We start from the raw sequence: 14,015 nt of genomic DNA, 5'->3' as shown, positions 1-14,015 counted from the left end.
TTATCTTTATTGCTTTAATTTAACTTGAGGATGATTATGAGTGTCAGGCATAGCGTTTTACCTTGAGGAGGATAGAGAGATACATGAAACTCACTTTGCCCCTTAAAGGAATTTACACCTAACGTGGGAGACAGGTGTGTAGAGAGCTAGGGATATGCATTAGGTGCCAGATCAACTGTGCACACAACATGTAAGGACCATGCAGAGGAGAAAGAAATGTGCTCCAACACGGGAAACCGTAAACAGCTTCGTGGAAAAAGTGTAATTCGAGCTGCATGCTGAAGGGTGGATAGCATTTTGAAGGGAGAAAAGACGGGAAAGCTCATCCAGGGAGAGGAATAGTAAGTGCCAAGGTGGTGAGTGCTGCTGGTTGACTTATCACAACCATGGTGAATGGTTGTATTCCCTTATTGGTAATAGGCAAAGTGACTTTAGGTCAAGTAGAACCAAGACATTTATATATTTGAAAAAATTGTTTTGACAAAAATTCACATAATAGAAAATTCACCATTTTAATTATTTTGAAATGTACAATTCATTGGTTTGGATGTATTCACAATGTCATGCAACCATCACCATCATCGGATTCCATAATATTTTCATCATCCCTAAAAGAAACCCCTTGCCAGTTAAGCACTCATTCCTCATTACTCCCTCTCCACAGCCCCTGAAAAACGTTAATCTCCTTTTTGTTCTGAGTTTACCTATTTTGGACATTTCATAGACATGGAATCATACAATATATGGTCTTTTGTGTCTGACATCTTTTACTTAGCAAAATGTTTTCAAGGTTCATCATATTGTAGCACATATTACTACTTCAGCTCATATAAGCATCTTTTTGTGTGCTTATTGGCCATTTGTATATCTTCCTTGGAGAAATATCTACCCAGATATTTTCTCATTTTTGTTTGGGTTATTTGAATTTTTATTATGTTGTAAAACTTCATATATTCTATATACAAAGTCCCTTATCAGATGCCCTGCATATTGGTGATTATTCCACACCGGTCCACAAAGCCTTCTTCTCTGCTTCTTTTGCACGATATTCCACAGACACATCATAATTTATTTAAGCTACCACATATTATGAACAGTTAGATGGTGTCCAGGCTTTTGAAGAGTTTTATATCAGTGAATAAACTTGTTTTATGTCACTTTTCAAAAATGAAATATAGTTGTAGGATAAATTTGTAGATTTGGAATTGCTGGATTAAAGTACATATTTATTTTATAATTTGGTAAATATTCCAAAATATTTTCCATAAAGATTGTACCAGTTTGTACTTCCAACAGCAGCATATGTTTGTCTTTCCAACATTAATCCTAAAAACTAAATGTGTTTTATTTAGGTTACAAGCCCCAAGACTTCAAAGGTACTACAAAAATCACCCTCTTTAAGAAGAATGGTAAGAAAACAAATAATTTCCTTTCCTCCCTAATTATTAACTTCTTACGTAGTATTCCCTGGCTACATCCAGGATATCTGTGAATAATTTTGGTCATGGTATATCCTTCAAACTTGACATTTTTATTGTGACACAACTAAATGATGATTCAAAATGTGTGGTTAGGCATCTCTACACAAGCAGAAATTAGAAGGAAATGTGATTTTTATGATCACAGGTTCGATAATGTCAGGGGTAGGGAATTTATCTTACAGAGGCTTCTGGAAAGATGGGAGGGGAAGGACATGAAATGAACAAGGGTAGCTCAAGAATACAATCTTGCTGCAATGAAGCAGGGGCACTCTGCCCCATTCCAAGTCTACATCCTGTATGTATATTTCCTACCATTCTCTCCTGGTTCTGTTGGGAATGGTAGAATAGTCCTATAAGAATCAACCCTATTTTAAGATATTTTGTATTCGTTTTCTAGTGCCGCCATAACAAAGTACCACAGACTGGATTACTTAAAACAATAGAAATTCACTCCCCATAGTTTTGGAGGCTAAAGGTCCAAAATCAAGGAATTGGTTTGGTTGATTTCTTCTGAGGGCCATGAAAGCAGAACCTATTCTTGACTTCATTTCTAGATTTTCATAATGCCATCAATATTTACATTCCTTAGCTTGTCAGTGCATTCCAATCACTGCCTCTGTCTTTATATGCATTCACTCTGTGTATGTGTCCCTGTCTCTTCTCCTCTTTTAAGGGCACCAGTCACACTGGATTAAGGGCCTTCCCTACCTGGTATGAGCTTATCTTAGCTAGTATATCTGCAATGACCCTATAAATAAAGTCATATTCTCAGATATTGGGGGTGAGGACTTCAACATACCTTTTGTGGGGAACACAATTCAACACATAACATTCTTTCTAGGGTAGATATTAAATCACTTCACATAAACCTACATCAACAATTTCATCTTTTGAGAATATGCAGATTTATAATGATTACCTGAAGAGTAGCCAGACCCTCAAACAAATAGAAACTTGTTTCTATTCACCTATAGTTAGAGAATTAATCATTAAAGCACTCAAAATTTTGAAACAAAGGAATTTTCCAATCAATCCTGACAAAACAGAAATTTCTATTAGAGAGCAACATTTTTTTAAATATTTTTTTTATTTTTTAAAATACATTTTATTGATTTTTTTTCAGAGAGGAATGGATAGGGATAGAGAGTTAGAAACATCAATGAGAAACATTGATTAGCTGCCTCCTGCACACCCATCACCGGGGATGTGCCCGCAACCAAGGTACATGCCCTTGACCAGAATCGAACCTGGAATCCTTCAGTCCGCAGGCTGATGCTCTATCCACTGAGCAAAACCGGTCAGGGCAACATTTGTTAATATGTCATTTAGATGGGAGTTCCAGAGTCCCCAAGCCAATTATGTTACATAATAGCAGAGACATTCTCTTTCCCAATAGTGGTCCATGTCTGCCCTTCACAGTGTTATTAGCACACATGGAGGGATCAAGTCTCAAGTGTCCATCTGGAGTTCACTTTGGGCTGACTAAAGAAAAGGGATATTTAAAAAGTCATATTTTCTAATTGATTTTTTACTTTTTCAGGTTGATATTAAAATATATTGAAATATAGAACTCTGCTTACAGTAGGCTTATTTAGAATACTAGAGGCCCAGTGCACGAGATTTGTGCACTCAGGAGGGAGGGGGGTCCCACAGCCCAGCCTGCGCCCTCTCGCAGTCTGGGAGCCCTTGCGGGGGGTGTCCGATTAATGGCTTAGGCCCGCTTCCCACAGGGAGCATCAGTGTGGCATCCTATTTGCTGCTGCAGAGGCCACCACTGCAGCCCTCGCCAGCCTTTAGCAGTGGGCCTGGCTTCTGGTTGAGCAGCGCTCCCCATGTCGGAGCTCACTGACCACCAGGGGGCAGCTCCTGCATTGAGTGTCTGCCCCCGGGTGGTCAGTGTGCACCATAGCGACCGGTTTTTCCACTGTTCGGTCGATTTGCATATTACCCTTTTATTACATAGGATTGTTCAAGGAAATGCAGTAATAGAAACTTTAGTTGTTTTATTATAACCCAGGCCTACTCCTCTCATGATTTTAAGGCATTATATACAACCTAAGTTTGTGGTGACAGTAAAATTCCAGGTTAAGTTTTGTCGAATCTCCCATTAAAAAGAAAGCAGTGTTTCATTCTGGTTAAATATTAGTCATGTTTACATGTTTTCCTAGTTCAGAGTGCCACTGGTTTGTATATCTCTTAAGTGCAAACATTGAACTGATTGATGTTCATCCTAGTTTGACAGAATGTACTGAATTTTTCCTCATTGTCAGTCTGATGTGCCAGAAGGAGTCATAAGAGTCCATGCTCCACGTCTCTCGAAGGTTTCCATGGCCATTCAGCTCAGTAGTCAAACCAAAGCCAAAGACATACTGGCAAAATTTCAATATGAGAGCAGGTGAGTAAACATGAATAAAGGTCTCTGTACAAAGATGATGAACTTTTATCAGAGAGTAACTTTCCAGGAATTTACAAATTTGGCCTATTTGAAAAATTAGAACCAGTTACTTTGGAAACTTTACCAATAAGTGAAAAGTCAAAAGTAGAGTAAGAAGTTAGTAGGTCAGAGAATTGTCAGTAACAGAAGTTTGGGTTTATTTAAAGGAACTTCTACAAGTGGGATTCTTTATTTTCTTTTTTTTAATTGAGGTATAATTAACATATAACATTCATTTCTCGCATACAGCATAATAATTTGAGTTGTATATATTGCAAAATTATCACCACAGTAAGTCTAGTTAATATTTGTCACTGTACAGTTACATTTTTTCTTGTGATGAAAACTTTCAAGATCTACTCTCTTAGCAACTTTCATATATACCATCACGTTGTACATTATATCACCATGACTTATTTATTTTATAATTGGAAGTTTGTACCCCCTTCACTCATTCCCCCCACTCCACCCCCTTACCTTAGCAATTGCCAATCTTTTCTCTGTATCTGTGAGACTGTTTTTCAGTTGTGGTGGTGGTGTTGTATTTTTAGATTCCACATATGAGATTACGTGCTATTTGTCTTTCTCTGTAGGACTTATTTCACTTAGCATCATGCCCTGAAGCTCCATCCATGTTTTTATTGCAAATAGCAAGGTATCATTTTGATGATTGAATAATATTCCATCATATATATCACATTTTCTTTATCCATTTATCCATCAATGGACACTTAGGTTGTTTCCATATTTTGGCTATTGTAAATAATGCTGTAAAGTTCCCTTTTTAGATATGGAAGCTGGTTATATGATGTGTACGCTTTTTGCATGATTACTACTATATAAGTTCATACATATAAAGCTTTCATAAAAAAAAAAAGAAGGGTAGACAGAGGCCAACAGGAGTCTCACACATTTACTCCTTTTCTGCCGCTGGCCCTGATACCTACAACACTGTAAATAGTTACCCTTGGGCAGTAATAGAGGGACTTGAAATTCCATTTGAGGGATTTGGGCATCCAATAGATTTCTACTTACAAAGTTGTTTCTATATGCTCATGTATACCTTTTGTAGAAAGAAATTTTGGACATTCATGAGCCAAAAAAAAAAAAAACCCACCCAGAAATGACCCTTGATCTAAACCTCACATTTTATACAAAAATTAACCCAAAATGGATAATAGAATTAAGTGTAAAACATAAAAACTTTTGGAAAATTGCTTACAACAAAACTTTTGTGATATAAGGCTAGTGAAGAATTCTTAGACTTAACATTGAAAGCATGATCCATAAGAGATAAAAATTTATAAATTAGACTTTATCAAAATTGAAATATACACTGAAAGAACCAATAAAAATGATGAAAAGACAAGCTAAAGACTTGAAAGAAAATATTTACAAACCACACATTCAAAAAAGGTCTAGCCCTAGCCGGTTTGGCTCAGTGGATAGAGCATCGGCCTATGGACTGAAGGATCCCAGGTTCGATTCCAGTCAAGGGCATGTACCTTGGTTGCGGGTACATCCCCGGGGGGGCTGTGCAGGAGACAGCTGATCGATGTTTCTAACTCTCTATCCCTCTCCCTTCCTCTCTGTAAAATATCAATAAAGTATATATTTTTTTAAAAAGGTCTAGTATGTAGAATATGTAAAGAACACTCAAAACTCAACAGTAAAAACAAATAACAAAAATCAATACAAATTGATTTTTGCTGTTGTTCCTTTTTGTCACCAGAAAGGATATGCAGATGACAAATATGCACATGAAGAAATATTCAGCATCTTTAATCATTAGACACCTATAAGAATGGCTAAAATTAAAAAAAAAATAATGATAAGATCAAATAATGACAAAAACATAGAGAAACTTGATCACTCGTGCATTGCTGATGGGAATGTGAAATGGTACAGTCATTCTGTAAACCAGTTTGATAGTTTCTTATACCACTAAATATGCATTTATCATGTGAACCCAGCATTTACACTCCTAGGCATTTATCTCAAAGAAATTAAGACCCATGTTCCCACAAAATGCTGTGCACAGATGCTTACAGCAGCTTTATCTATAATAATAAAAACTGGAAAAAACCCAGGTATTCTCTAACAGGCAAATGACTAAACAAACTACAGCAGTACGTCCATACCATGGTATACTATTCAGCAATAAAATTTAGCAAATTGAATGAATATCCAGGGAATTTATACTGGTGGGGGAAAAAAAACAATACAAAAGAATTCCATACTGTATGTTTCCATTTCCATTTCCATAACATTTTCAAATGACAAATTTATAGAAATGTAGATAAAGGGATAGAGGATGGGGGTATGGATAGGGACAGGGAGAGAAGGTGGGGGTGACTATAAAGGGGAAAGGAGGGATCTCGTGGTGATGAAAATATACTGTCTCTTTTTTGTTGTTCATCCTCACCCGAGGATATTTTTTCCATTAATTTTTAGAGAGAGTAAAAAGGAGGGAGAGGGAGAGAGAGAGAGAGAGAGAAACATCAATGTTAGAGAGACACTTGGATTAGTTGCCTCCTACCCTGACTAGGGATTGAACCTGCAACCCATATACGTGCCCTTGACCGGGAATTGAACCTGTGACCTTTAGGTGTGTGGGCTGATGCTCTAACCGCTGAGAAACACGGTCCAGGGCATGTTCCATATCTTGACTGAATCATTTAGCATGATGGTTGTAATATTTAAAGACTTTTCTATTAGAGGAAATTGGGTAAAGGGCATACAGGATCTGTCTGTATTATTTCTTACAACTACATTCAAATTTACAGTTATTTCAAAAAGTTTAATTTAAAAAAAAAAAGGAGAGCGTACATATTCTTCCTCACGATAATGAGAAAAATCTTTTTGAAGAAATCAAGCTGAAAGTCATTCCTGAAGTGGGATAGAGATCAGAAATGGTCTTTTCAGACTCTTCTACCCCAGCATTCTAGTCTGGGGTAGAAAAATTTCATGGGGCAATCATTTCTCTGACTGACTTTTACTATAGGGCAAAGTCATGGAATGAAATCAATGTTAGACAGTAGCAAAGCATTAATTAGTCAAGCTTAGAAATGTGACATGGGCTGAGGAGAGAATCCCATTCAGTTTTGGGAAAATATGGAAATGAAACCTGACTTTTTTGAACTAAGAGTGATGCGACCAATGACCAGGCATAATGAAGCACCCAGCTGCTCCTTGGCCAGTGTGGTATGTCAGTAGCAGTTACCTCTCTAAGTGGAGCTGACAGTTGTGGATAAATGGGCCCCAGTTGCCGTGGAAGTCTGTGTCAAACAAAAAGCTTTTATCATAACTTCAGTCATAATGATTTGTGGGTATATTTCACTCAAGGTAGAATGAATTGTGTGTTGCCATGGTTATTTAATCTACAGATTAACCTCCGATTATGAAAGGGTTAAACTTACGTTGCTTTCTCTTTTTTTCAGTCATGGTTCTTCAGAATGCATTAAAATTCAGAACCAAAGGTTATATGAAATTGGAGGAAATATAGGTAAGGATTCTTTAACATTTTTACTCCTAAATTCTCGGGTTACTGTAAAAGAAATATGATATTATTATAAAAGTATATTTTATAAGTTTCTTAGATATAAACTCAAAATCAGTGAATTTTTGATTTTTTAATCTCATGTAAAAACAGTATGACTTTCCTAAAATATTTTCAGAATTTAAATGTGAATATTTTAGTTTATATAGAGTAGACTTTTGGATCTTTTAAATGTGCCTCAAAATTGGAAAATCTCTTTCTAGAGATTCTTGCAAAACAAAGGAAAGAACATCATGGAACGTTTAGTTAACTTCCCTATTTTCACTAGTAGCCCAACTTCATTCTTCCTATTTCCCTGACGGTGAAAAAGGAATCCAAAGCCTAACCAGTTTGGCTCAGTGGATAGAGTGTCAGCCTGTGGCCTGAGGGGTCCCGGGTTCGATTCTGGTCAAGGGCATGTACTTGGTTTCGAGCACATCCCCGGTGGGGGATGTGCAGGAGGTGGCTGATCGTTGTTTCTCTCTCATCAATGTTTCTAACTCTCTATTCCTCTCCCTTCCTCTCTGTAAAAAATCAATAAAATATATTTTAAAAAAGAAAAAGGAATCCAAAGAAAATTCCCTCTACTTTCTTCTGTGTCTGTGTCTTCTGCTTGCCTTCCTCACAGTCCAGAGGAAATATCTGTGCTCCTATTTAAGGCCAGCTCTTCCACTCACGTCTCACTTTATGTCCCCCCTGCCCAGTTAGGACCTTGATCCAGGTATTCCCCCATTCTCTCTTGTATCACCAGCTTTCCCTCCAACTGCATCATTTCCATCTGCATAAAGATTTGGTAATTTCTCTCATTTTTAAATTTGTTTTTTATTGATTTGAGAGACAGAGGAAGGGAGAGAGGGAGAGAGAGAGAAACATGAATGAGAAGGAAACATCATGGATGGGCTGCTTCCTGCATACCTCCTTTCTGGGGATCAAGCCCACAATCCAGGCATGTGCCCTGACCAGGAATAGAACGGCCAACCTTTCAGTGCATGCCCTGAACCACACCAGCCAGGACATGTCTCTCATTTTTACAAAATTCTCTCTTGACCCCCTTCCAGTCAACACCCATTTTTGTTCTGCTTTACAGCAAAAACTCCTAGAATCAGTTGTCTAAACTTCCATTTCTTCCTCTTGTTCGCTCTTGAAACCACTCCAGTCAAGCTTTAGCTTCAACACTTAATCAAAATTGCTCTCTTGTCTAGGTCACCGGACAACTCTTACCTTGTGAAATCCAACAATTCAGCCTGTCTTTATAACTATCTGAGTTGATCTTTCCCTTCTTTGAAAAACACTTTCTTCATCTGGTCTCAAGGACAACCTAAGCTCCTGGCTTCCCTCCCACTACGTTGACTACTCATGGGTGTCTTTTGCCCATTACTTATCCTCTCACCCTCTTAAGATTGGAGAGCTGTAGGGTTCAGTCCTTCCACCTCTTCTTTATCTACATTTAACTTCCTTGGGGAGCTCAGTTTATCTCCTTGCTTTGAATACACCTGTATGTTGATGCTTCTCACATTTACATCCTGACTTTCCCTCAAACACCAACCTTGTGTATTCACTCACTGGGCACACTCTGCTTTGGGTCTTTGCATTTGCTGACTTTTGCCTAGAACTCTCTTTTAGATTGTTCATTCCTCGCTCCCTCATGCAGGCCTTTGATGAATATCACCTTCTCAATAAACCTTCCTGGATTATATCTTCTCTATGTTCCTTCCATGCTTGGTTGTTCTCTGATGTTCTCATCATTATCAGACTTTGCTTTACATTATACTAGCTTATTTCCTAGTTGCCTTTACCACTTTTAGAATGTGAGTACCCATAGGGCAAGTACTTTTGACTGTCTGCTGCATTGCTGTAGCCCGAGCTCCTAGAATCATTCCTGGAACATGATAACTCTCAATAAGTAGTTGATAAATGAATGACTCAAGCGAGCAGTCAGATCTTGGTAGTTTTGCTTGAGACTTTAATATGAATTTCAAACACACTGTATATAAAATTTTTCACATGTATTTTATCACATAGAATGATCTTTTTGTTGTTATTTCCAGATCTTCTGCCTATGGGCATTGTATCCATCGTAAAGAAATTAAAATGAACTTGCTTTTAATCTTCTCTAGTCCTGGTCAAGTTACTATCTGTAAAACCATTAGAGGACATGTATTACATTATAAATGATCATTTTATACCTGAAACAAGTCCTTGCCATATTTTTTCTAATAAATGTGGCGAGTCTAGGAAACAATTTGCCTGTGGTTGATATGTATTTTCCACAATTTCACATGGGATTTATTTTAAGTACTTGACAGCCAGGAAGAAACAAAGAAAGAAAGGAGGGAAGGAAGGAAGACAGGCAAGCTTTGATAAGAATCTTTAAGATGTATCTACAGTCATGTTTTTGGTCAACAATTGACTGTATATATGACAGTGGTCCCATTAGATTATATTGGAGCAGAAAAATTCCTATTGCCTGGTGACATCGTAGCTGTCATATATAGCAGAACACATTAGTCACATATTTGTGGTGATGCCAGTGTAAACAAGCCTACTCTGTTGCCAGTCATATAAAAATATAGCACACAGCATTACAGTAGCGGGCTGTACCTTCTAGATTTGTGTAAGTACACTGTGACATTGGCCATCTAAATTTTTTGCCTCATTATATATTTTAATTGTTTATTGCTTGTTCAATCATCAGTGAAGGCATGGAAATATTTAATAACTAAAGTACTCTAGAAATAATAAGGAAAGTGCTTACTGTACTTACTCTTGGCTCAGAGAACCACAGTGGCCTTATCGAAACCTTACAAACTCACACATGCGTGCACACACACACTCAGACGTGCTCACCCTTAAACACATGCTCTGATTTTCTCTCTCCTTAGGACAGCATTGCTTGGATCCGGATGCTTACATATTGGATGTATATCATGTAAATCCTCAAGCAGAATGGGTCATTAAACCCCAATCAAGCTTTTGAAATACCCTCAAGATGGCAGCTATTTTGTTTAATATGCCAAGAAAATTCTACAATAACTAGGGGGAAAAAAGGCTGCTTTTGACATGTTTGTTCCTATAACCCTCGTGGTGTTTCTCAGCTCACGCGGTGTCTCCCAGCATTGTCAGCATGAACTATGGAAGAGGATATGGTTAATCATTTGAACTAAAGCTTTCTCATGACAGTTCCTTGATAAGAGTGCAAGAAAGAGGTCATGATCCTTCTGAAGAGAGACCAATCGAGAACAGGAATTCTGATCATTTCTAGTACGTTGGCTACAGCAGAAATGAACTTGATCCTTATCTAGGGATAAGAAACACTTCTCTATGTAGCAAATGCTACCAAACACAAGAGGTGGAAAAAAGACTTTTTTGTACTTATGCTATATATACATATATTGTCCTGTTTAAGCAAGAATGCCAGAAATATCAGTAACTTCCACTCTATAAAATAATTCAGCTCTACCTTCCAGTGGAGTCCGTTTCTAAAGTTACACATACACTATTTATGCTCTGACTTCCTCCTGAATTGAAGGAGAAACTTCTGTTTAAAGACACTGTACTATTATGTACGTTGTACTGTATCATGATAATCAGCATTCTGGTGCAAATGAACATTTCTTTTTCTTGGACTGGTGAAAATTTACAGTTATAAAGTTTATTCCCTTATGAGCACAGGGCCTCCTACGCAAGCTTAGTTTGACAAAGGGTATTCTTATGTTTTCATAACCTTCTGTGTAGTCAAAAGTCACAGAGCCTCTATTTTTCTCATCATGATTATGGTGCTCAATGAATAGCTTTCCATGTGCCGGGCATTGATTTCCTTTTCTGACCAAACATATCACTTTTTATATTTTACAACTGTAGATAGTCACTTCTGCAACCCCAGTTTAAAAATACAGAACTGCCTTTATCCACGAGTGCTTAAAAATGCCGTTACATTCAGATTTTGCATGCTGTAAAAGCAGGTTTTGTTTCTGTTCATCAATCATAGTCATGGCCAAGCACTGGGGATTAGCATCAGGTTTTAAAATCAGATGCATATTTTGTAAGCGGAAAACTGTCTCGCTATCAAGATCCTGTGGAGCCATTTTCAGACCTGAAATTGATAAGAACACACAGTCCCCATGATTGTAATTGAAAGCAAATCTAAAATATGCAGAAGGGTCAGACAGCTCTGCCTTTCATCTTGAGAATGCAGATATAGTCCTTCTGGGGTGAGCTAGAAATGGGGCCGCCATCTCATTTATCCCACATGCTTTGGATTAGAATCCACAGATTGGTATTTTGTTGACTTTATATCAGTTTTAATGAGCTTTGACACTCAAACGACTCTCTTGCAGTTCAAACAAGAGACAAAATTGCTCACAATTGCAGAAAACGTATCTGCTTACTAAGTCTCAAAACATGTGATAATTAAAGACCACATATACAAGAAATTTTTATATGCTGCATTATGCCTTGATGTCTATAAAAACATTACTTATATTCAACATGTTGATAATTCAGTTTCTGATCATTAAGATTTTGCTATATTTTTGTAGAAAACTCAAATATCTATTCATTTTATTTGTTTGAGAATTCTCATTTCCTTTTCCTGAAAACGCATTAGGAAAGAAACATGTTCTGTAAGTTTAGACTTACATTTCATTAGCTTTCGGTATGTGGGTAATTGATGACATATGAGTTTACATAATGAATTTCAAGAGTCTGAAAAAATGCTTTTATCATTTTTGCAATTTAAACAACAGGAATAAACATTTCACTTCATGTTGTTACTAAGTTCCAAGACATAAGATGGCAGTAATATATGCCTATACACATGGAAGAAACTCTTCAAAATAACTACCTTACACTTCTATGTATATATGAAAATAATGATTGATTTATCTCACTGTATTTCTTATCATTTAGAATAAATTGCTTATATAGAAAATTCATGAATCTAGTCATTCAATTTTTTATTTAGGAGTTTTCATTTCTTTTGATTGAAAATACATTAGAACCTATACATAAGTTCTAAGGATTTCAAGATTTACCTCACTTGTCATCAGTTTTAAATAAATTGCTAGCAGATGACAGGTAAAAACAATAAGTTTCTGAATTTCTTAGCCACTCTGTGTGTTTTCATAGGTCAGAGACTTAACTGAGTCAATGACTTTACTCACTTTAATGTATTCAAGGATGTGTGACAACTTTCAAATAACTGTATTATATAGAAGGCCATGTCAATACCAATAGCATTATCCAATAATAACTTTTATTCTTAGTCATAGGGTTAACTGATTAGAGAAGAATTTTCAGTAGACACAGACTAATTTTATGTAAATAAAAAGGGGGTTTTGGGTTTTTTTTTTACTAATTTTATCTTTAAAAAATAAACAAACCCTTACAATTGAAATTTAAAAATGCATGCCACCTAAGTATTGAAAAACTATCTTTGCCTTATCAAGAGTTGTTTTAAAATAGTTATGGCAACCTGTAAAGATGAATAGTATATTTGCAAACAAAAGCAGTCAGACTGGGCTTTTAAATTCTGTTTTTAATACCTTCACACCCCACTCACCCCTACTGCCCTTGGTGTACAGTTAGGAAAATAATATCCAGGAAAGAACTAGAGAAAATTAACATTTTAGGAACACTTACTCATTTAAAAAAACAACAACCTAGAACTGGCTCACTTTTTTATTCTGCAAAAGAGAATCCCTTTGCTAAGCAGCTCACTTGGGGATATAATTTTTGGAGTGAATGACCTTCGAACAAACTGGAATGTTAATTTCTTTATAATGTATACACAGTATAAACTACCTCACTTGCCTTTCTTGGGGAAAAATTAATGGACTTTAACAACTTTTGTTACAAACTGTCCCTGAGTCTTATTTGTCACTTCAGTTAGCTTTCAGTGTACACTTAATAATATACATTTAATAATGTAAAATATTTTTAGCAAAAGCTTGAAGCCAAAAATACTCTGTAACTGTTATCTGTGGTATGCTTTGAGAGAGTTCCTGTCCCTTGGTCATTGTCTTGTGTGTTTAACCATACTGAGATGCAGGTTTTCAAGTGTAGGGATTAATAGTCATCTCTTCTTGCAGGCATTTTTCAACTGCTTTTCCTCTATCGCAAGTAACTGAAAAGTAGGATTAGATTAACATGACCCTTCTTTTATCAAGCATATTTCAACTATTTTTCACAAATGTATCACATGCCTGAAAAGACTATAAATTGTGGGATTGAATAGTTCCTAGTTTCTGATAGGCATTTTCAACTCTTTTTCATAAATATATCACTTAATAAAAAATTATATAACATGGATTGAAATGTTTCTGTCCAGCATTTTCAGTAGGTTTACATACACGTGCGCCTTAACTTTAAAATAACATGTTTTCTTTCAGGCATTTTTCAACTCTTTTCTAAAACTGTGATTTAATTGAAAAATTGTATGTCACAAGGAATGCCAATGTTTTATGTTGTCTCCCACCCTAAAAGTTAATGATTCTTTTGTCCCATTAGCTTTTATTGTTCAGTATAATATGTATGTTGCATTTTATTGATGAAAATAAAAATA

General features: G+C 36.4%; 1 protein-coding gene across 5 annotated transcripts in view; it reads left to right on the top strand.

The window, feature by feature from the left end:
- Window positions 1-14,015, top strand: part of ARHGAP28 (Rho GTPase activating protein 28) — a 134,939-nt gene extending 120,924 nt beyond the window's left edge. For all 5 annotated transcript variants that reach the window (XM_036323370.1, XM_036323369.1, XM_036323368.1 and 2 more), the window contains 4 exons: window positions 1,353-1,409; window positions 3,752-3,876; window positions 7,356-7,420; window positions 10,336-14,015. In XM_036323370.1, coding sequence (XP_036179263.1) covers window positions 1,353-1,409; window positions 3,752-3,876; window positions 7,356-7,420; window positions 10,336-10,430 — 342 coding nt within the window. In that variant the 3' untranslated portion in view covers window positions 10,431-14,015. The remainder of the gene's footprint in view (window positions 1-1,352; window positions 1,410-3,751; window positions 3,877-7,355; window positions 7,421-10,335) is intronic.

The sequence above is a fragment of the Myotis myotis genome, unplaced genomic scaffold (assembly GCF_014108235.1).
Source record: "Myotis myotis isolate mMyoMyo1 unplaced genomic scaffold, mMyoMyo1.p scaffold_m19_p_9, whole genome shotgun sequence".
Classification (NCBI taxonomy): domain Eukaryota; kingdom Metazoa; phylum Chordata; class Mammalia; order Chiroptera; family Vespertilionidae; genus Myotis; species Myotis myotis.
Note: the sequence above shows the minus strand (reverse complement) of the source record. Positions and strands in the feature narration are given on the sequence as shown.